This window comes from Aulonocara sp. 'chitande type north' Nkhata Bay, linkage group LG12 (assembly GCF_057382095.1).
Source record: "Aulonocara sp. 'chitande type north' Nkhata Bay isolate Kocher_YH1m ecotype deep benthic linkage group LG12, A_spYH_male_GT1.1, whole genome shotgun sequence".
In the NCBI taxonomy this organism is placed as follows: Eukaryota; Metazoa; Chordata; class Actinopteri; order Cichliformes; family Cichlidae; genus Aulonocara; species Aulonocara sp. 'chitande type north' Nkhata Bay.
The window spans coordinates 18813933-18837128 of NC_141355.1; the positions used below are offsets into that span (position 1 = coordinate 18813933).

At 43.5% G+C, this 23196-nt stretch overlaps 1 protein-coding gene and 1 long non-coding RNA gene across 3 annotated transcripts; one reads left to right on the forward strand and one right to left on the reverse strand.

The window, feature by feature from the left end:
- Positions 1 to 8137: 8137 nt before the first annotated feature.
- Positions 8138 to 11481, forward strand: LOC147317250 (arrestin domain-containing protein 3-like). The gene is made up of 6 exons (XM_086312883.1): positions 8138 to 8381; positions 9452 to 9509; positions 9628 to 9775; positions 10067 to 10163; positions 10246 to 10502; positions 10684 to 11481. Exons 1-6 carry the CDS (start codon positions 8138 to 8140, stop codon positions 11044 to 11046), a joined length of 1167 nt encoding a protein of 388 aa, XP_086169009.1. The 3' UTR covers positions 11047 to 11481.
- Positions 11482 to 11606: 125 nt separating this feature from the next.
- On the reverse strand, positions 11607 to 14210 carry LOC147317251 (uncharacterized). Of its 2 annotated transcripts, none has more exons than XR_015131668.1 (3): positions 14120 to 14210; positions 12255 to 12385; positions 11607 to 11983 (listed from the first exon to the last, which is right to left on the reverse strand). It is a non-coding gene; the product is annotated as an uncharacterized LOC147317251 (long non-coding RNA). The 2 variants fall into 2 exon arrangements; XR_015131667.1 differs by having other exon boundaries at positions 14114 to 14206.
- Positions 14211 to 23196: the final 8986 nt, after the last annotated feature.

The window sequence follows — 23196 nt, forward strand, 5'->3', positions numbered from 1 at the left end:
CATCTCCGACAACATCACCATCAACACGGGAGCGGCACAGGGGTCTGTATTCTCGCCACTCCTCTACTCCCTCTATACTTCAGATTGTGTGACCATCCATGGCTCCAATACCATTGTGAAGATTGCTGACGACACAATGGTGTTGGGCGCCATTTCCAACAACGATGAGATGACCTACATGGAGGATGTGAGGAATCTGGGATCATGGTGCCAGGATAACCACCTCCAGCTGAATGTCAGCAAGGCCAAGGTGCTGGTGGTGGACTTCAGAAGGAGTCAGCACAGAGACTACAAGACTATTATCATCAATGGAGCTCCGGTGGAGAAGGTTTGGTCCTTTAAGTATCTCGGTTTCCACATCTCCTCACATCTGGCATGTAAATAATGTAATCACTAGTATAGCAAATTGCTTTTTCCACAGAGTAATTAAGTCATTCACAGTATTACTTTTAAGAAAAGCAATGTGCAATATTTATAGTAATTTATAGTAATGACTTTTTTGAGTAATGACTGCAACACTGATCACAACAAAGAGGGGAAATAGCTCAACAAACATTTGACCGACAGCATGCAATTAATTTGCATAAATGTAATGTCGTTATTGCTGCTTAGCAATGGCGGTGACTATTGACTAATGACAACTGATAAGAGAATCTATAAGGAACTGAATCGATAAGTGATATTAGTAATGGAATTGGAATCTCTAAATTCTTATTAATTCCCATCCCTGGCCACTCATGTGTTCTCTCATGTATTCTCTCCCACCAGCTCACTGTTCTAAGCTGGGTCATCCATAAGATCTCTATTTTCATCTTCATAGTCTTTTTCTGAATTTCCTACACTGACATAGGTTATATTACAACCATAGCTGGACTGGCCATTGGGCATACCCATGGTGATTTTTCATTTTTGTCGGCCGATGTTTTTTTTTTTTCTTTTTTTTCTTTTTTTCGTAACGGTATAAACACTGAAAGGTGGTGGATTGGCCAGATGCTGGGAGATGTGTAAAAATAACTAAATTGTTTGGTGGTGGCTATTGCGGAGCTTTCACAGCTTGAGTAACATTAGCAAGTGGTGAAGGCCAGCAGATGCAACATGCTGGCAGGTGGATGACGGAAAGGTGAGGCAGGAGGAGGAGAGACCCGAGGTGGCTGCCGGTGTCGGTCCGAGTGTCAGGGGAACTGAACTTCAGGTGATCTTATGACCTGCAGTCTATCTGGGTCGGATATAAACCAAGTTTATGTGGAGTTTATTTTCGTTGTGCTGACTTTTTACAGTCAGTTACAATAACTCGTACTGCGTACTAGCTAGCATGACGGAGTTTATATACAGCTGGGTGGGTGCTATGATGTTACTGATGTTGAAATTTATTTTATTAAGGTTTATTAAGGTTAATTAGTTTCCTACCGTCCCGTAAAAAACCGAATCGTCTCGTATTCAGAGAAAATATTCGTGTTGAGCTGAAAAGGAACGCGATTTGTCCCGTACTTCAGCTAGAATGAAAAAGACACAAAGCTGGATTTATTCTGTGTCTTTATGCTGCAGCTGCCTCTTCTCTCATTCTCTCCCCCTCTCTCCCCTGTTGTTATTTCAATCATGAAACTGATCAATGATCAGCTGATCGGCTTTTCTCTCTTGTTTGTTTATCGCCCACTTTGCGCCAGAAAGAAGAAAGCAGTGGAGGTTAAACAACAGCAGAACGTTTAAGCTTGATCAGCTGTTGTTAGAATTTATTTAATATTAATTTATAGTATCAGTTGATGTTTGCTGGAGCCACAGCTGTAAACCTGCTGGTCATGATATCGGTTTGGTTATCTGGTGAGAGGGAAACATGAAGATGAAACCAGGAGATGTCCTTACTGAATCATCAGAGCTGAACAGGTGATGGAGAAACAGGTTTACCTTTTAGGTGGCATTAATTGAGTTGAAGGGAAGTTATGAACTGTTGCTGAGAGACAAATAACACCAGGATCTTTTTCTATGTAGCTGACAGCTGGTAACTGTGCAGGGGCGGGTCTAGCAAAGTTTTGCCAGGGGGCCAGGTAGGGCATTAACAGGGAAAGGGGGCACAAAGAAATACTTTTCTTTCTTATTCTCATTTAAAATGTCTCGCTTTTAATAAATAATTATCTGAATCTTACAACAAACGTTTGTTATGTAAAATGTATAGAAATCATTATTGTACATAGTAATTTTTTTCATTGTCCCATCATAATTTCTTCAGAAGTAAGTACTGTATATGATGCCAGTATTTTCCCACATTTTCTAGATACTGTACCAGTACTGTGTGTAAAATGCCATCAAAAAGTCAATTAAGTTTTATTCTTTCTCACCTGTCTTTCTGTCTCCTTTCACTTTTTAAAGGTTGCCATGTTGGAAAAAATATTTTGCCCTGCCATGCTGTTTATTGATGTGGTAAATGAATAGTTTATGAAAATATATCTAAATCTGTCATTTATTATTTTTTAATATTCAATAATGATCATGTCTCACCTCTAGTCTTCTCTATCTTAATTTCAGGTTTCCACCATGTGTTGTAGATAGTTCAGGAGGTTAACTCGACCAAGCAGTCTTTGGGTTTTGGCTAAGTACTGTTTAGAACACCAGAATAGGGAGGATGGTGTAGTTTATTAGACTGATACATATATACCAACAAGACAGTGCACATCACTGTGACAACAGCGTTTGTTTTCATTCAAAGGATTTATGGTTTTTCCTATAATACCTGGTTGGCCAGTCTCTAGTCAAAATGCCCGGGCCGATTTTTTGTCCCAGTCCAGCCCTGATTACAATAATTTTACCTGCATTCAACTGCACATGCCTTGTTAGCTAACCTATGCTTGAGTTTACCAACACTTACGATGAATACAAATGAACCACACATTGCTAATGCAGGCAAGGTATTTTTAATTTTTTACATCTTTAAGCTCTTGTATGCTACATAAAACATCGGTCCAAACTTCATTTTACTTGCCTGGTATATAAAAGTATAGTTCATGTTTCCTTAGTGTTTAAAATGAGATCACATTTTCAGTGATGAACATTAAATTTAACAATCTAACAGCAGTACAAAGTCTGCAGAAGGTGTCAAAAACCACAACCTACACAGGTAACCCACAAATGCAACCTACTGTACTCTTTTTCTTTGTCTCCTCCTTCATAGTCACTAATGTTGTAATCACTATGTTGTAGAAGCCATGAAGCAGTGGTCCTTCTGTTTCTCCTCACTCAAAGGCACAGATATGAGGGCTGCTGCTACGTTGGTGGACCTGTGCAGATGTCCTCATACAATGACCTAGCACATATATGATCGTGGAGGAGCTGGACTACCTGCGGGCATCAACAAGCAAAGTGGCTAAAATCCAAACAAGAGAATTATCCATCTGGAGTGAAAAGGAGATAGAACAATGGTCTCTGCCATTACCTTTTTGTGGGGTTTCTTATTGTTGCCTCTCCAGTATTTATTTATTTTTTTAAATTTGCAATGGTTTCCTAACTGTACAGACTGGGGACCCTGAAGTTGAACTACCTTTGTGCTAATTTGTGTCTTATACTACAGTGTAGTATTAGATGAATTGATTTGATAAGGATTGGTAACCTCTTTGATCTCAGAGAAATAAAGCAGTTTTAATTCAAATATTGAATTAGAAGAACAATGGCATTAACAAGATTGTAATGTTTACAAAAAAACCCTAAACACGGCAGGGTGATTACAAGTAAACCACAGTTAAAAACCACACATCCACACACCAACTTGGCCTGGTCTGGCTTTTTATAGCAGACCTTAGAAATCCACTCTGAAAGTTTTCTGCTGACTACAGAAGCTATACTTAGGCTTCGTTCACACTGCAGGCGAAAGCGCATCAAATCCGATTTTTTTGACCCTATGCGACCCATATCCGATCATGGTATGACAGTGTGAACGGCACAAATCCGATATTTTCAAATCCGATCTGGGTCACTTTCGTATGTGGTACTGAATCCGATACATATCCGATGTTTTAGAAAGCGACTGCTGTTTGAACGGTGATGTCGCATTAAATCCGTCTTTTACGTCACAGACACAAGACAGATGCCAATTATCAGCTCCGGAGAAGCGCCCGAGAAGACATCGAAACTGACAGTGAAACTGTTGGGAAGACATCGTTGGAGAAACGTGAACATTTTATTTGTACTGTATAATCTGCATTCTGACAGAAATCTGCAACTATCCTTTGAAGCACCGCTCCTCTCTAAAACAGCAATAAGGATCATTATTAGGTTATTTACATTATTATGTAAATACATTATTATGTAAATAACAAAATAACTTAAAGCAAAAATTGGGAAACGTAAAGTCCGAAGTCTTTATATTAACGGCCATCTGTCAAACAATATAGGGCTTTGGAGTTGACGCCACGCCGCAATGCATTATGGGAGCGCAGCGCCATTTTCGGGGTCTACGAATCAAAACAAACACACTGTGTTGGAACGACGACTACAAGAAAGATGCTTAAAAGCAGCTCAAAAGAGAATGAACTGTATAGAGACTGATTGCGTCCAGAGGGGAAGCAGCAGTACTTGCAGAAAATAGCGTGCATTGGAAATGTGGACCCGTATGAAATACGGCCGTGGAGTAGAAACCCTGAAGACCAACCGCTATTGACGTAGCCTGACATATTTTCGTACCTTGTCTGTGGAGTCAGCACGTACAAGTCGTCATTCAAACAAAGGTAAGTCAGCTTGAGTACTGCGAGTGAAATGCGTTTGATTTCCCTGCAAACATTCAGATTAGTGCAGCATAAATTCATTCATGAGGGGAAATTACAGTGAGAACATGTGGAGGCTGTTAGGTGGATAACATAGTGAGTTCAGTGCATTGATGTGACATTGTCCTGAAGGATTGTTATTCTTTATAGTTAAAGAAATTGCACTAATTTATTCATATTTATTATAAATAATCCTAATTATACATCTTGCTTCCATGTTTGTATCCCGTGTTACTAAAAATACATTTTATTTTACTTTTATACATTGATTAATGACCTGCAGAATCTCCTTATCATATTAAGTGATCCATAATTGTCACTTTATGCTTTCTCCATCTCTAAAGTGATGACATCCTTGCATTACATACTTTAGGTTCATTTTCTGCAGGCAGGTTTCTGAGAGAGAACAGGCAGATTTAGAATATAACATGCAGCATTCTATAGATGGATACATAAAAAAATTACATGTATGTGCTAACTTTCTAAACACTTTGTTACATTTATGATAAAGTAGATAAAACACATTTATGTCGGCCTTGGCTCATAGTTCTTGTCTTTAAATGAACTTTGTCTGTGTGTGTTTCAGGTACTGCACTCTCAAAGACTGAATGAACCAGCATTGCAGCCATGGGTCACTGTGAGCATCACAGGGAAGGTTGAAGCAGCCCACAGCACCTGTAAGGCCGGAGTCGCAGAGACCTGCAGCCATGTCGCTGCTCTTCTGTTTAATGTAGAAGCAACAGTGTTGATCCGTGGCACAAGGACTGTTACAGATGAACCTGCATACTGGGTTTTGCTGGGTAATATGACCAAGATACAGCCAGAGGTTGGCCATAAGATAGACTTCTCCTCTTCAGCTGCCCAAAAAAAAGGCTCTCGATCAAAACATAAACAGACCATCCGTATTGACAGGTAAAAGGAGTCGTCCTCAAAACAGAAAAATCCCACCTGCTACTGTGGAGGAGTTGTCACTGCTATTGGATACTTTGCTGGAACACAGTAAAGCTGTGGGTTGTGGGAATGACCCATAATGTTTTATCTAGGGGTCTAGATTTGTGCCTGTAGTGCACTGCCGTGTAAATAATTTGCATTTACTGAATATATACTGACTGAGTACCACTGTTCAAAAGTTGAATAAAGAAACAAACTAATTTTTGCCTCTTTTTTTTTTTTTATTAAAACCACCTTATAGAACATCACATCAGTTACAATGTAGAATCCATGTCATTTATAGTTTACAAATGACAAAATGTTTACACAAAATCATGAGTGTTTACATGATATCACCCACTACTAACATTACTTTATTTACTGTATCTTTTGAAAAAATACAGCAATTTTAACAGCACAATACTTAAGAATATTTAACAGGAGCAGGTTTCATTTTTCCCTGTTTTTATTATCACACTGTTCACCAAAACGCAGCAAACCTTCACCATCTTATCCAGGAGGGTCACCTCTTCACCCTCACATGGAAGAAGTAATCTGATTGGCATGGTGGTGTGTTTGAAGCAGGTCCCTTGTGTAGCGCTGGAACTCAGTCATGATGGGTTTCATCCATTTCATAGGCTGGTTTGCTGCAATAATGCCAAATAATTAGCAACTCTATAAATAGAAGGTAGTTCTGCAAAATCACTCAGTAGGATGTTTGTTCTAATTTGCTATGACCTCAGAGCGCATAGAAAATAAAACTAATAGGCTATAAAGATTGATATGAACATATTTAGAGCTTACCAGAAGGAAAATGTCTAGAGCACCAACAGATTTGGAGATGGAAGAGTAAGCTAGACGCCTTCGTTTGGTAACATCCAATACACAAGCTGCCTCATGTTGCTTCCAGGTTGGGAAAGAATGGAAAGATAAACCATTTTCAACCTTATTCTCTTGCCGGTCGTGTGATCGAACATTGCAGACGACCACACAGCAAATATGAACCATGGCTGTTGTGTGTGACTTCGCTCCCTTTTCACTTGCGCTAGACCCCCAAAATGGCGGATCGGGCCAAAATCCTTTCCACACCCACCCCCGTGATATCACGCTCCAAAGTTTGCTCTGGGTCTGAACAGAGCGCGTTGTGTGTGAAGTCTTCTTTTGCGCATGCGGGCCGCTTTGAGCGTTCACACTAGAGCGCGTTTGCTGTCGCATTTTATTTGTAGTGTGAACACGCAGACAAAAAAATCGGATTTGATCAAAAAAATCGGAATTGAGCATTAAGACCTGCAGTGTGAACGTAGCCTTAGAGCCCAGAAACATATCTAAGCTTTAACCTACAAGCTGACAACAAAACTTTTATTTCAAAGAGCTGTTTTGTGATCAGGCAACTGTGGGTGAGAGAACTGAATTTGGTGGAAGTACAGTTTTTGACAGCAAAGTTGTTTTTAAAAAAAATAAAATAAAAAACGTTTTTACTTTAACTTAACGGGGTGTGACTGATAGGACATCACTGACTTGTGAACTGGTTTTAGTGGTACTACACTTCATGAAAGCCTTTGTTGAGCCACTTGAAAAAAAAAAAAGAAAACACTAACACAGGAAACAAAACAAGAACAGTTTCTGAAATCTCATCGCATGAGCAGTCTACAAGTTTCCCACCACACTGAGGTACAAAAAGAGTTAGGAGTTTCCGACCACACACTTGGTCATAGTTTCAAAAAGAGGTATGACTTCAACAGCCAACCCACACACAAGCACGCCTCATCCTACAAATGTAAAAATTAAAAAAGAAGAAGAAGAGGAGGAAAGAAAATAGATGAATAAATGAAACCACACACAAATACATAAACTGCTGATTTTATGGGTGTAACAAAAGTGCAACATTTCCTCCCATTTGCGTATTTTCTGACTTATAAGCAACAGAGCCTGATATAAACTCTTGTCAGCTCTATAATGTTCTCATCAACTTTGTTGAATAAGCAGTCCAACAACAGAAACAACCAATTTGCCTATGGAAGGATGATAAAATTATAAGGTTTTACTGACTATTAAACATACTCTTTGATTATTTTCCAACTGCTTTAACTGCAACAGTATTAATGTATAAAAATATAATATATATTTTATTGTATAAATATTATATAATTATATTATAATTTTGGCAGAAACCCCACTAACTGGTTCAGTCTTTAAATGTTACAGATAAACAATTTAAATGAGAATTATATGAATTACAAAATTGTGAGTTATTGTGATATTCATCAGCATTCAATCACCTTAACTGTGGTTATTCATTATGCCGATCATCATATATAAATGTAATAAATGTCCCAAACCTTTTAGTGTCGGCTACAGTCCAAAATTACGGTGTCACTCACAGGGAGGAGCCTCCAATCACACCATTCAGATCCGTTTATCAGTAACGGGAAACGCAAATCATTTCACTCAGATCTAAAATGTCTCCGATAAAGGACTTTAATGTGATTTACACAGCGACCAACGACGATGATACTGTCTCTCCGGGAGATATTATTGTAGGCGCAGTGATTTTCAGACTGACAAAAGACGTCAAAGTCAAGAGCGTTTCTCTGAAAATCAAAGGAGACGCTTTCGCGCAGTGGTCAGACGGCGACACAAAATACTTTGCGCAGAGGAGATATTTCAAAGTGAAGAGCTATGTAGTTGAAAAAAATCCTAAAGGTAAGTGGTTTAAGTATTTTAAACTCAGAGTTATTTTGAAATTAAATGTGTCGGATGGGAATTTTGAAGCTTTGGAGTGAAGCAGCGGATAACGTGTAATGGTAACAATGATAAACGCAATGTGGGAATTATAAGATTTTTTTTTTTAAAGAAATCTTACTTTAAAAAAAAAGAGTTGTTTGTGAAGTTGATAGTTTTTGAAAAAGTGTGCAATTTTTTTTAAAATTTAAGTTAATAGTTGTCAGGGGTAGACATTTGTTCAAACACAAGTAAGAGAAATGAGACAACTGCAGACCGACTCAGAGTGTAATTAGAAAACGTGCGTACGGGTGAATGTCTCTGAGAAGACACCCACACGGGTGAATGTCTCTGAGAAGACAAAACACACCGAGCACAGGCTTGCTTGCTTTATTTATAAGGCAAAAATGGGTTACATAGTACTTCCTCTTTTAACTGTCAGGGAAGAGGTTAAACATTAAATCAGCTTATCTGATCTTTCACACACTGGGATAAGAATACAGAAGTATATCATGCTTTATCTGACATCACAGACACTGAAGTGAAGAATGCATCAGTTTTCCTTTAACAATAGACTTGGTTAGGTGATTCTTCAACAATAGGCTTGGTTATGTGAAAATATATGAACACACAAAATATAAGGCATACTTGGTTAGAATATAAGGCTTACTTGGTTAGAATATAAGGCTTACTTGGTTAGAATATAAGGCTTACTTGGTTAGAATATAAGGCTTACTTGATTATATTGTATTATAGAGATTTGGTTATAATGTATAATGTAGAAAATCTCTAACAATAGTCTTTTGTAGTTATTGACAGATTAAAAAAACAAACAAAAACTATTATCTATATCTATTAAAGCAATGACATAAGTCATGATGTGATCATGATCACAAAAGTGATGGACAATAGAAAGAAGTAACCGATTCAACGGTGTACCAGACATGAAGTAAACAGCACATTTTGATGGTCTGAATTAAATGAAAAGTAGTAAATCGTAAATATATCACTCTTGCTCTGTGTAGGAAAAGTTAAGCAACCTTGTCTTGCAGGCACTGTACTTCCCCAGGGGGTCAACAGTTTATTCTTCGCATTTAAACTTCCAGACTGGTAAGTGGAGATGTCTAGCCTCAAAGATTAATACTGTGTTATAACAGTTTCCTTTTGCATAGTTATGACATTATTTTAATACAATCTCCACTGTTTTTATTTTATTTTTTTGTTACAGTGACATGCCTTCATCCTTCCAGGGGAAAAACGGAAGAATTTCCTACATCATGGAAGCAAAGATAGCTAGGAGCTGGCATTGGTCCTCTGATGCACAAAAAGAGATCAAGTTTATGTCCAGGTCCAGTCCACACACTGTCCAAATGATGGTAAACACTGCCTTGATATATGTTATAAATATTTAGAGCGTGTGTTGTAAATGCTAAATGAAAAATATATAAGACAAAATCTTATATGATTTAAAAACCTGAATGTCCTGTTACAGTTTCATATGTTTCATTAGGAGTCGCCAGTTGTAACACAGGGAGTTCTGTGTTTATGATGTTTACCAGAATTTGGTCTTAAGTTTACAAAAAAAAGGAAGTAGATTATTCTGCAATTTGGTCATTTGAGGAATTAAGTTGCCCTGGGGAAATCTTTATCTGCATGTTCTATTACAGGAGCCACAATCTGGTTCAGTGAGTAAAAACATGGGTGGTCGCTCCAGGGGACAGGTCCAGATGTCTGCCACTATTAATAGAGGTGTTTGTTCTCCAGGTAAAATATCTGCAACATGAAAAGACAAATGCTGATAGATTTTTAAAAAATGCAGTTTATTTCTATGATTTGTTTTTGACAGGAGAAACTTTATCTGTTGTTGCCAAAATATGCAACTCCTCTTCCAAGGAAATGAGACCCAAATTCAAACTTCAACAGAAAATAGTGTACAGCTGCAAGAAACATACTAATCCCACCTTCAAGACTCTGTGCAAAATGGTCGGGGACACTATCAGTCCAAACTCAGAGCAAACTGTGTCCTGCAAAATTAAGATTCCTGGTGACATTGCCCCCACTCTCCATAACTGTGATATTATTTCAGTTGAATATTATGTCAAGGTATGAAACAATTTCATAGTGATATCATGATATCTTAGCAATGAAACTCCTTCATTTGTAAACGATCATGGGTAAATAAGTAACAGGAAATATGTGTCTTAACTCAGTATCTTTATAACTATATAACGGATAACAATCTTTATTTAAACATTTCTTTTTTCCATTTCTGACTGTTTCCCAGGTGTATCTGGACATTAGTTTTGCCTTTGACCCAGAAGTGACGTTTCCACTGGTCATCCTTCCTTCCAGACTTGCTTCCATATGGCCCGATGAGGCTTTAGGACAATCTGTGGGGGAGGGTGGGGCAGCCAAGGCCACCAGTTACAATGTACATGCTGTACCTACAGCCTCGGGTGCTTGCCAATACCCCATCCCCGATCCCCCTCAGGATGATGACATAAAAGGAGGCAATTATAACCAGTTGCCTCAAGGTGCTACTTCACTGGGGCTCTCAGCTCCAGCTTTCACAGTGGATTCAATGCAGCAACCAGCTATTCTGCAGGGAGAACCATCTCCATTATCTACTTCCATTTACCAGCATTAGAATGAGTGATTGTGCAAGTTGAACTGGATTAAGTGAATAGGCTAAAGATTAACAATAAGGGCCAGGTACCTGTTAAACAGGGTAGTGAAAGTTCTGAAAATTAGAAGTGAGATACAAAAGCATGTGTGTGGCTTAGGTGGGTGTTGAAACAAGAGCACAAAACAATTCTTTGGTTTCATTTTATAATACCAGGCTTATTTTTCTACGAAGATTTGAACTTTGAGGGGGTTTAAACAGGAGAAAAAAGTGTGAAGATGTTCATGCCTGTCTGAGAAAAGTGTATAAAGTGTGTAGTGAGGGATTTTACAGCCTTAAAACATCTATAAAAATAAAGTTTGCTACTTTTCGGATTTCACTTATTATTTAGTTATTTTTAGAATGTAACTCCCATGATAAACAAGGGAACACTGTATAGCTAAGTTGCAGTCGTCAATCACCTCTAATAAAGCATATGTATGTATATGTATTTTTATCTCATTCATTATAATTTTATTATTATATTTTCTTCTTTCACAAATTTATCCCAAGGGTTTTATACTTTTCTTTCTTTCTTCTTAAATAACTTTTTTAGTCATCATTGTAATCTTTGCTTATTTTTTTAATCATGTTATTTATCTACTTTTTATTTTGAAACTCGATTTTTGTAAACCTGATTTTATCTTAAAATGTTCAATTCTATACAGAGACAAGTGAAGTAGTATCAGAACAGCAGGAGGTGATTATACATTTTGAAAGAATAATTAAGCCTAGACTAGATATAGTCGGCAAGTGGCAAAAGGCCACTTGACAGCAACTTGGGTAGTCTCAGAATCTTGTCTCTGTATTTCACAGATGATGTGGTTCTGTTTATCAAGTGGTGGCCCCCAGCTCGCAAGGTGGTTCGCAGCCATTCCAGTGTGAGAATTAGCACTTCCGAGTCTGAGGCCATGATCCTTAGCTGAAGGTAGAGGGGAGAGGGAAGAGGGAGGGGAGAGATCAAAGAGAAGAGAAAAAGAAAAAGAAAGAAAAAGCAGAGCGTAAAAGCGAGGCTCTAGATTTACTGGCCGATTTATATCTCCACTCTCACCTATGGTCATGACCTTTATGTTTCTTAGTGCGGTCAGACATACAAAGACATGGTGGTATGATTTCAGAACCAGCCAAATACATATACCTATACCATCTGTTATTTTGAAATAAATAAATCAATAAAAGTTCAACCACACTACCTGCTGCAGCTGCTTTTTGATGATGTGTTGCTCTCTCTTCCTCTTGGTTAAGATCATTATGTAAAGCCAAACCATTACTGACAGATTTTGGGCAGTGAAAAAATATTCTGTACTAGGTCCCAAGAGACAGCCTGAAGTTTTAAACAAACAAAAACATAAATAATGCTTAATCCATCGGAATCATGAAAATGAATCCTAAACGTTGCTGAAATACTGTTAACTCTACTTCTTAACAGCAAACTGTTGAAGACATACAGGGAGTGCAGAATTATTAGGCAAGTTGTATTTTTGAGGAATGATTTTATTATTGAACAACAACCATGTTCTCAATGAACCCAAAAAACTCATTAATATCAAAGCTGAATGTTTTTGGAAGTAGTTTTTAGTTTTAGCTATTTTAGGGGGATATCTGTGTGTGCAGGTGACTATTACTGTGCATAATTATTAGGCAACTTAACAAAAAACAAATATATACCCATTTCAATTATTTATTTTTACCAGTGAAACCAATATAACATCTCCACATTCACAAATATACATTTCTGACATTCAAAAACAAAACAAAAACAAATCAGCGACCAATATAGCCACCTTTCTTTGCAAGGACACTCAAAAGCCTGCCATCCATGGATTCTGTCAGTGTTTTGATCTGTTCACCATCAACATTGCGTGCAGCAGCAACCACAGCCTCCCAGACACTGTTCAGAGAGGTGTACTGTTTTCCCTCCTTGTAAATCTCACATTTGATGATGGACCACAGGTTCTCAATGGGGTTCAGATCAGGTGAACAAGGAGGCCATGTCATTAGTTTTTCTTCTTTTATACCCTTTCTTGCCAGCCACGCTGTGGAGTACTTGGACGCGTGTGATGGAGCATTGTCCTGCATGAAAATCATGTTTTTCTTGAAGGATGCAGACTTCTTCCTGTACCACTGCTTGAAGAAGGTGTCTTCCAGAAACTGGCAGTAGGACTGGGAGTTGAGCTTGACTCCATCCTCAACCCGAAAAGGCCCCACAAGCTCATCTTTGATGATACCAGCCCAAACCAGTACTCCACCTCCACCTTGCTGGCGTCTGAGTCTGACTGGAGCTCTCTGCCCTTTACCAATCCAGCCACGGGCCCATCCATCTGGCCCATCAAGACTCACTCTCATTTCATCAGTGCATAAAACCTTAGAAAAATCAGTCTTGAGATATTTCTTGGCCCAGTCTTGACGTTTCAGCTTGTGTGTCTTGTTCAGTGGTGGTCGTCTTTCAGCCTTTCTTACCTTGGCCATGTCTCTGAGTATTGCACACCTTGTGCTCTTGGGCACTCCAGTGATGTTGCAGCTCTGAAATATGGCCAAACTGGTGGCAAGTGGCATCTTGGCAGCTGCACGCTTGACTTTTCTCAGTTCATGGGCAGTTATTTGGCGCCTTGGTTTTTCCACACGCTACTTGCGACCCTGTTGACTATTTTGAATGAAACGCTTGATTGTTCGATGATCACGCTTCAGAAGCTTTGCAATTTTGAGACTGCTGCATCCCTCTGCAAGATATCTCACTATTTTTGACTTTTCTGAGCCTGTCAAGTCCTTCTTTTGACCCATTTTGCCAAAGGAAAGGACGTTGCCTAATAATTATGCACACCTGATATAGGGTGTTGATGTCATTAGACCACACCCCTTCTCATTACAGAGATGCACATCACCTAATATGCTTAATTGGTAGTAGGCTTTCGAGCCTATACAGCTTGGAGTTAGACAACATGCATGAAGAGGATGATGTGGACCAAATACTCATTTGCCTAATAATTCTGCACTCCCTGTAATTGGTTAGTTCCACAGGAATCTGTGCTCGGACGAATTCTATTTATCTTACACATACTGTCAGGTCTGACGGTGCCCCGACCGGCGACCTGTGTGTATGTGTGTGTTTGTTCTCCTCTCTCTCGCTCTGTCTTTCCTCTCCGGCCCCGCTGCGATTGTTACGCGGTCGCGTAGCAACGGGAGATCTCCGACCCGGAAGTGCTGCCACTCTGAGCTGTCCCACCTGCGACTGATTCCAACATCATCCACCGTCGTTGGCAGAGCTATTTAATGGTGTGGCTGGGTGACAGACAGCGCTGGAGTATTGCACCAAGCCTGGTAGTGACTCGAGCTCAGCAAGGGTAAAACAAGTGGTTGGTAGCGGAGGGAGGCTAACCGTGTCTGTTTTGCCTTTTCTCGGGAAGCGGATGAGACGGAGAGACGGAAGGAGAGACGTCACTGATTCACGGGAGTTGTGTGGACACCCGAGGGCAGACGGGGAGAGGAGCACTGAAGGGACTTGCACTGTGGATAACTGTGGATTGGCTTCACTGTAAATAAAGACACTGTTCAACTTTAACGAGAGGTCCGCGTCTGGGTTCACTAACTCACCACCCTTAACACATACTTTCCTTAGGCAGTATCATGAAAAGTAGTTATCATGTAAAGTAGAGTGAAGTACATGAAAAGTGACACTTTTTTAAAAATCTTCTAGTATAAAGCATGGGACAGAAAACTAAAAATTCATTCATATTTTTTTTTTTTTTACATTTTTATAAAATACCAAAGCTTTCATTTAAATTTACAGAAGCATAAAGTATAATTCCCACTGACATTTATTATGTCAGTGGGGCGATCGTGGCTCAAGAGTTGGCAGTTCAGTTTGTAATCGGAAGGCTCCCGGTTTGAGCCCTGGCTCCGACAGGGCCCAGTGGTGCCAGTGTCCGGCAGCCTCGGCTCTGTCAGTGAGCCCCAGGGCAGCTGTGGCTTGCCATCACCAGTGTGTGAATGGGTAGATGACTGAATGTAGTGTAAAGTGCTTTGGGGTCCTTAGGGACTAAGTAAAGCGCTATACAAATACAGGTCATTTACCATTTATTAGAGCTGAATTATAATGTGATGAAAATAAGACAGCAAGTTACTTTTCACCACTTATATATACAAAACATTTCGTTTGTATTGCATACCATTTCCAAAATCAAATCTGCAAATAAAGCACTCAAAAACGATGCTTTTATGTACTCCATGGTACATATTGTCAATGTAGGGCATTAATACTTGGTAAGTTTTTTAACACTAGAGTTATATGACCTGTTTTCATACATAAATGCCAGGCAACGGTCCAAATATGTGTCATTTCAAATTCTTTCTTACATGTAGCACAGTTCACTTAACCATGATGTGATTAAGTGGTTGTGACTTTTGCCTTGTTTTCAGATCAAATAGGTCTGCAGGTGTCAATAAACCACAAAGCAGCTGCAGTTCTTGCATTATGTCAGAACTATGAAAGCTGCATTGGTTAAACAAGGTTGTCAAATTAATATAACAGTAGTAATGACAAATAAATATGTGTCCAGAGGCCTCTGAACTCAGATGTCAGAACCTTTTGAGTTAGCGTTTTTCAGAAAAAACAAAACAAGGAAATACAAGATCTGTCTGGGTTCTTGGCAAGGTGGAGCCATGTTAGTATCACAGGCACAGTTATTGTGCTTGCGATACTTATTTTAGTTAAAAAAAATGTATGGCTTAAGCTGGGCATACACTGTGCAATTTTTTCTGTCACGCGATTCAACTCCTGCTCAAACTGTACGATTGACTCGCAGGGGTTAGAAGTTCGTAGGTCACGATGCAGGGTCTCACACTATACGGCCCGATGCTCTGATGCAACCTGAGTGCTCACACTGTACGTCCATAAAATGAAGGTTATAACAGAAAATCTGTCGCTCGCTCTCCCTCTCTGTCTTTCACTCACACAGACACGCACACCACCATCAATGTTAAGATAAGATAAGATAGAACTTTATTAATCCCTCGGGTGGGTTCCTCTGGGAAATTCGACTTCCAAAAAGCACAGCAACGACCGAAGTTACAGTTACAGAATTGTTATATATATATATATACACACACACACACACACACACACATATATAAATACAGAGACAAATATAAATAAAATATACAAAGGGGATAAATAGAATAAATAGGAATAAAAAATAAAAATACAAGTGAATTGCACATTTCAAGTATTGAGTCTATTGCACTGTTGACTATTTACAAAAAGTATTGCACAAGGTATTGTACAGTGAGGTGAAGAGGCACTACAGCTTAGTTGTTCCCCCCTCCTTTGTCCTCCTGTTTCCCCTCCCTCTCCCCTCCAGAGAGGAGTTAAACAGTTTGATGGCGTGTGGGACAAAGGAGTTTTTAAGTCTGTTAGTTCTTGTCTTGGGGAGAAGCAACCTGTCACTGAACAGACTCTTCTGATTGTTTATGGCCGTGTGCAGAGGATGCCCAGCATTGTTCATAATGTCCAGCAGTTTCTTTAATGTCCTTTTCTCTGCCACTGTCACCATGTTGCTAAATTGCTAACGAAAAACATTGATAAAGCAGCTGTGATTGAGCAACAATGTAAATCCAACTATTTTCACGGTTGTTGTGGTTGTGATCATTTTGTGAGGCCATATCAAAAAGGCTCGGATGAGCTTTCCAAAGTTCTACAAGTTGTGCCTCCATCGCTTGTGTCCAGATCACACACATTCGGAGGCTGGAGCAAGCCGTCGACGAGAGCATTCGCTGCTTGGGAAGCTGGCGATTGAAGAGAGAGGAGGCGAGCGGCCATGTAAGTCCCCCGACGGGTCCCGACGGCGCGAGCGCACCGCGGCGGCGGCCCATCGCGACAGACACTAGGGCAATGCTTCATGGGCTGCCTCTGTCGACCAACACACCGAGCCCCCAACAGTTATGCCTACAATGCCAGCTAAGGTACCGAAATACAACGAGCTAACCCCGCTAGAGCCCTACCTCTCACAAATCTGGCTAGCCGCAAGGCATAGTGGCTGGAGCGACGAAGAGGCTGCTACACACCTAGCGCTAGCATTTGAAGGAGATGCACTGTAGGTACTCCTTGACCTAGCCCTGGCTGAAAGGGCTAGGTCAAGGAGCTTGCGCTCACCTCGTGACCTAACCAGCACTTGCCCCCCCCAAACCACCCTCAAATCAGAGACTGCGATGGGGAGGTCGCGGAAATATGCCAGCTGCAGCCCTCGGTGCCCCGGAGGCGTCCTTGTCGACCGACCAACCGCTGCTACCGGTGCGATGTGTCCGGCCACGTGGCGCGTGACTGCCCAGCACCCGCCCCGAAGACCAGAACTACGCAGCCTCAGGGAAACGGGGTGGGAGCGGTGTAGCGAGGGGACCACCGCTCCAGCTTCCTGCCCCCCTCCAAGGACGATGCACGGTGGTGGGTCAAGTCGGGCACCTCAAGGGACTCTACCTGACCTGCTGTGTTGAGGACCAGCCATGCCAGGCCCTGGTGGACACGGGGTCTACCATTTCCCTAATACGACCTGGTGTGCTCCCTGGAACGTCCGGGCCGCTTGTGAAGGGTTGGTCACCCACCGACACCCAGCTGATGACAGTGACGGGGGAGAGAACTGACATGCGGGGGAAGAAACCGTTGCGGATCCGAGTGAAGGATCTGGAGCTGGTGCACGACTTGTGGCTTGCTGACATTCAAGACCAGTGCATCATCGGCCTTGATCTGCTGACCCGCTGGGGGGGCTGCGTTGACACCGCAAAGCAGGTTATCACTCTTGGCACAGAGACTCTTGCCCTTCAGTGCGGTCAAAAGCAGGGAGCGGAGGGGACCAGAGACAGACAAGACAGGCATCAGGCAGCTGCCGCTCAGCAGATTTCGGGTGTCGGTGGCTCTGGGTCATTTCTACTCACCTCATCCCCAGCCTCTCAGTCTGACAAATCTCCCTCGGCCGAGACCACCGAGGCTGTTGATGACCAGTGGCAGCGCAGCAGCGTAGGTCTCAACGTTGACCAGTGCCAGCGGTTAAGGGGCCTCCTGGACGAGAATGTGGACACCTTTGCCGCCAGTGACAAAGATTGCAGGCAGACGGGGCTGGTCCAGCACACCATCGACACCGGCTCTGCTCAACCCATCCGTCTGCGCCCACACTGGCTGCCCCTCTCAAAATGGCAGGTGGCGGAGGAAAAGATCCGTGAGATGGCTGCGGCTGGGGTGATCGAGCCGTCCAACAGCCCATGGGTGCCACCCGTGGTCCTGGTGGGAAAGAAGGATGGCAGCCCGAGGTTCTGCGTGGATTTTCGCCGTCTCGATGCAGTCACCAAGAAGGACTCGTACCCGCTTCCACGGATCGACGAGGCCCTGGATTACATTACTGGCTCCAGCTGGTTCAGCTCCCTCGACCTACGCAGCGGTTACTGGCAGGTGGAGCTAGCCCCCGAAGCAAGGCCTAAGACTGCATTCACCATTGGACAGGGGCTGTGGCAGTTCAGGGTCATGCCATTTGGGCTCTGCAATATGCCAGCGACGTTTGAGAGGCTGATGGAGAGGGTGCTTGTGAACATCCCTCGTAGCTGCTGTGTTGTGTACCTGGATGACCTGTTGGTGCACTGTCTCACCTGAGCGAGGTCTTCAGTGCCATCCGACGAGCTGGGCTGCGGCTCAACCCTGCGAAGTGCCGGCTGTTGACAAGAGAGACCACGTTCTTGGGCCATGTGATCAGCGCCCAAGGTATCGCCACCGACCCCGCAAAGGCGGCTGCGGTCCGGGACTGGCCGACTCCCTCGAACATCAAAGAACTGCGGAACTTCCTGGGCCTAGCCTCCTACTACCGTCGGTTCATCAAGAGGTTCGCGACGATAGCCAGCCCCCTCCACCGCCTGACTGACAAGGGCCAGCCGTTTGGCTGGGGTGATGTCTGCGCTGCGGCTTTTGAACAGCTGAAGGAGGCCCTCACTAGAGCTCCAGTCCAGGCCGACCTCGACGCCCGGCAACCTTTCATTGTGGACACTGACGCTAGCAATGTAGGAGTCGGGGCGGTCCTTTCCCAGCAGGACGAGGCCGGAGAACAAGTGGTGGCATACTTCAGCCGTGCTCTGGGGAGAGCCGAGAGGAACTACTGCGTGACGCGGCGGGAGCTGCCGAAACTGCCCAGGAGGCACTGGGGGTGGCTACTGCTCAGGCCACAGCCAGCAGCAGCTGAAGCGGGAGCAGGAGGCCGACACAACGTTGGTTCAGGTGGGGCCCTGGCTGGAGACGGAGCAACGCCCAGACTGGACGGGGGCGTCGGGACAGGGGCCCGAAGTGAAGGCCTACTACTCCCAGTACAACAACCTGGAGACCCACGACGGCCTCCTGTACCGGAGATGGCAGGCTCCCGATCAGGGCAGAGATCTCCTGCAGCTGTTGGTGCCTTGGTTGCTGTGGTCGCAGGTGCTCGAGCTTGTCCACGGCTCGGTAGGGGCCTGCCACTATGGTAATGCCAAAACTCTCCGCCGTCTCAGTGGGCGGCTATACTGGCCTGGCTGTCGACGGGATGTGGAACTTCATGTGCACTGCTGTGACACCTGCACGGCACAGAAGATCCCAACTCAACGCTCCACTGCCCCCCTTTCAGCAGTACCTGGTGGGGGCCCAGATGGAGTGAGAGGGAGTGGATGTCCTAGGGCCTTTCCCCGTTACTGAGTCAGGGAACCGGTATGTGTTGGTGGCTATGGACTATTTCACAAAGTGGCCAGAGGCCTACGCGGTGCCGGACCAGAGTGCAACGACGACGGCGGAGAAACTGGTGGAGGAGATGCTCACCTGTTTTGGGGTCCCGGCTGAGCTCCACAGTGACCAGGGGCGTAACTTCGAAGGTCTTTGGGGAGATCTGTCGGCAGCTGGGGGTGGAGAAGACAAGAACCACACCGCTCCACCTGCAAAGCGACAGCTTGGTCGAGCGCTTTAACCGCACGCTGGCCACCCAGCTCGCTATTCTCACCAGCCGCCACCTGCGGGATTGGGACCGACACCTGCCCCTGGTCCTTTGGTCGTATCGGACTGCGGTTCAGGAGTCCAGCCAGTGCACACCTGCCGCTTTGATGTTTGGACAGGAGCTCCGGACACCTGTGGATCTGGTGTTCAGGTCCGGAGATTGACGGTGGGCCAGAGATGGATTACTACAGGAAGCTGAGGGAGCGGCTGCAGGTGGTTCATGACTACACCTGCCAGGCCCAGGCCAGTGCCGGAGTACGACAGAAAATAGCCTACGACACCAAGTGCCGAGGGGGGTTTTTGTGCCTGGCGACAAGGTTTGGGTGTACTGCCCAGTTCGCAAGAGAGGGGTGTCCCCCAAACTCTGCAGTCACTGGCAAGGGCCAGCGGAGGTCGTGGAGCGGCTAACAGAAGTGGTGTACCGTATCCGCATGCCGGGCCCGGGGCGCATGGTGGTGTTGCACCAGGACAGGCCCTCGCAGTACCGACCACTCGCTCCAGCAGACGCCGGGGCAGGGGATGCTGGTGGCACCTCATGTTCTGATCCGAGTGACTTTTCCCTCGCCGGTCGAGATCGGCCGGTGCGCCAGAAGAAGACACCTGGACATTTGCAGGACTTTGTGTGGGGTAATGGGGTTGTCGGGGACGACTGACTCCTTAGGTGGGGGCTATGCAGCGGGTCAGGGCTGTTCGGGGTTTTGTTTTTACAGTTATGTTCTGTTGTTATGCTGCCATGGTTACAGGTGACGCGCTCTCTCTACGACTGTGTGTTTCCTGGTGGGAGAGTGCCTTTTTTTGTTGTTGTTGTTGCGCTAGAGCTGCATCGAGCGGTGGTGTTAGTATGTGTGCTCGTTTGCCGAATGATAATAAACGGCTGTGCTCCCTGGCTAGCTGACGGGAAGCAAGACCAAACAAAACCTCTGTCTCCTCCTTGTCTGAGCTCGCCACAGTATGTTAAAAATACACAACAGCAGCAGTGTAGGTCAAAGTTTACAGTTTAACTGCTGTTTATGTTCAGTGCTGCTATATTGGATTACTAACCAGTCTCAGGGCAGACCATTTCTGACTTCCAACTTATTCAGGGATGCAACATTCTCACATTTGTACATCTTTGTACTCCTCCAGCTGTTAACCCTTTAAAGCTGGTCGGAGCGGACACGTTCCATTTTGCGTAACTATTTTTAAATCCCGGTAGCACTGCAACCACGTAAGCTAGCGCAATAATTTTTTTTGGACTCGAGTCAGACTCGAGTCATTAATTTTATGACTTTAGACTTGACTTGAAAAAATGTTCTAAGACTTGTGACTTGACTTGGACTTTTAGACCAATGACCTGGGACTTGAATTGGACTTGAACCGGTTTACTTGAAAAGACTTGATATTTCACCCCAAATATAAAATTTAACATACATATTATATAGAGATTGAAAATGTGACGTCATTCAGGGGTAAAACCGCAAAGGATTCTGGGAACTCGTGGCAAGAGGTACTAGCGCACGCAGGCTTTCAATTGAAATCAGTCACACAGCGATAAAAAGAAACACAAAAATGTCAAGAAGCTGTTGTATTATTAACTGCAATAGCCGGTCGCATGACAGCCACGGGAAGCCGACGGGTAAAGAGATCGGTTGTTATCGGATTACGTCGTTGAAGAGAAATTGTTCAAGCCATGTTTCCGAAGTAACAAAGACGCGACGGATGGCCTGGATTGCAGCCATTCAAAGACCAAATATAACGTCCCAGAACACTCCAGCTCACATGTTAGTCTGCTCCAAGCATTTACACGAAGGTCAGTGTTTTTTAGTACTTAATACGTCATTTTCATAACATAATTGGTGATATACAGTGGGGCAAAAAAGTATTTAGTCAGCCACCGATTGTGCAAGTTCCCCCACTTAAAATGATGACAGAGGTCAGTAATTTGCACCAGAGGTACACTTCAACTGTGAGAGACAGAATGTGAAAAAAAAATCCATGAATCCACATGGTAGGATTTGTAAAGAATTTATTTGTAAATTAGGGTGGAAAATAAGTATTTGGTCACCTCAAACAAGGAAAATCTCTGGCTCTCACAGACCTGTAACGTCTTCTGTAAGAAGCTTTTCTGTCCCCCACTCGTTACCTGTATGAATGGCACCTGTTTGAACTCATCATCTGTATAAAAGACACCTGTCCACAGCCTCAAACAGTCAGACTCCAAACTCCGCCATGGCCAAGACCAAAGAGCTTTCGAAGGACACCAGGAAAAGTATTGTAGACCTGCACCAGACTGGGAAGAGTGAATCTACAATAGGCAAGCAGCTTGGTGTGAAAAAATCAACTGTGGGAGCAATCATCAGAAAATGGAAGACATACAAGACCACTGATAATCTCCCTCGATCTGGGGCTCCACGCAAGATCTCATCCCGTGGGGTCAAAATGATCATGAGAACGGTGAGCAAAGATCCCAGAACCACACGGGGGGACCTGGTGAATGACCTGCAGAGAGCTGGGACCAAAGTAACAAAGGTCACCATCAGTAACACACTACAACGGCAGGGAATCAAATCCCGCAGTGCCAGACGTGTTCCGCTGCTGAAGCCAGTGCATGTCCAGGCCCGTCTGAAGTTTGCCAGAGAGCACATGGATGATACAGCAGAGGATTGGGAGAATGTCATGTGGTCAGATGAAACCAAAGTAGAACTTTTTGGTATAAACTCAACTCGTCATGTTTGGAGGAAGAAGAATACTGAGTTGCATCCCAAGAACACCATACCTACTGTGAAGCATGGGGGTGGAAACATCATGCTATGGGGCTGTTTTTCTGCCAAGGGGACAGGACGACTGATCCGTGTTAAGGACAGAATGAATGGGGCCATGTATCGTGAGATTTTGAGCCAAAACCTCCTTCCATCAGTGAGAACTTTGAAGATGAAACGAGGCTGGGTCTTCCAACATGACAATGATCCAAAACACACCGCCCGGGCAACAAAGGAGTGGCTCCGTAAGAAGCATTTGAAAGTCCTGGAGTGGCCTAGCCAGTCTCCAGACCTCAACCCCATAGAAAATCTGTGGCGGGAGTTGAAAGTCCGTGTTGCTCGGCGACAGCCCCAAAACATCACTGCTCTCGAGAAGATCTGCATGGAGGAATGGGCCAAAATACCAGCTAC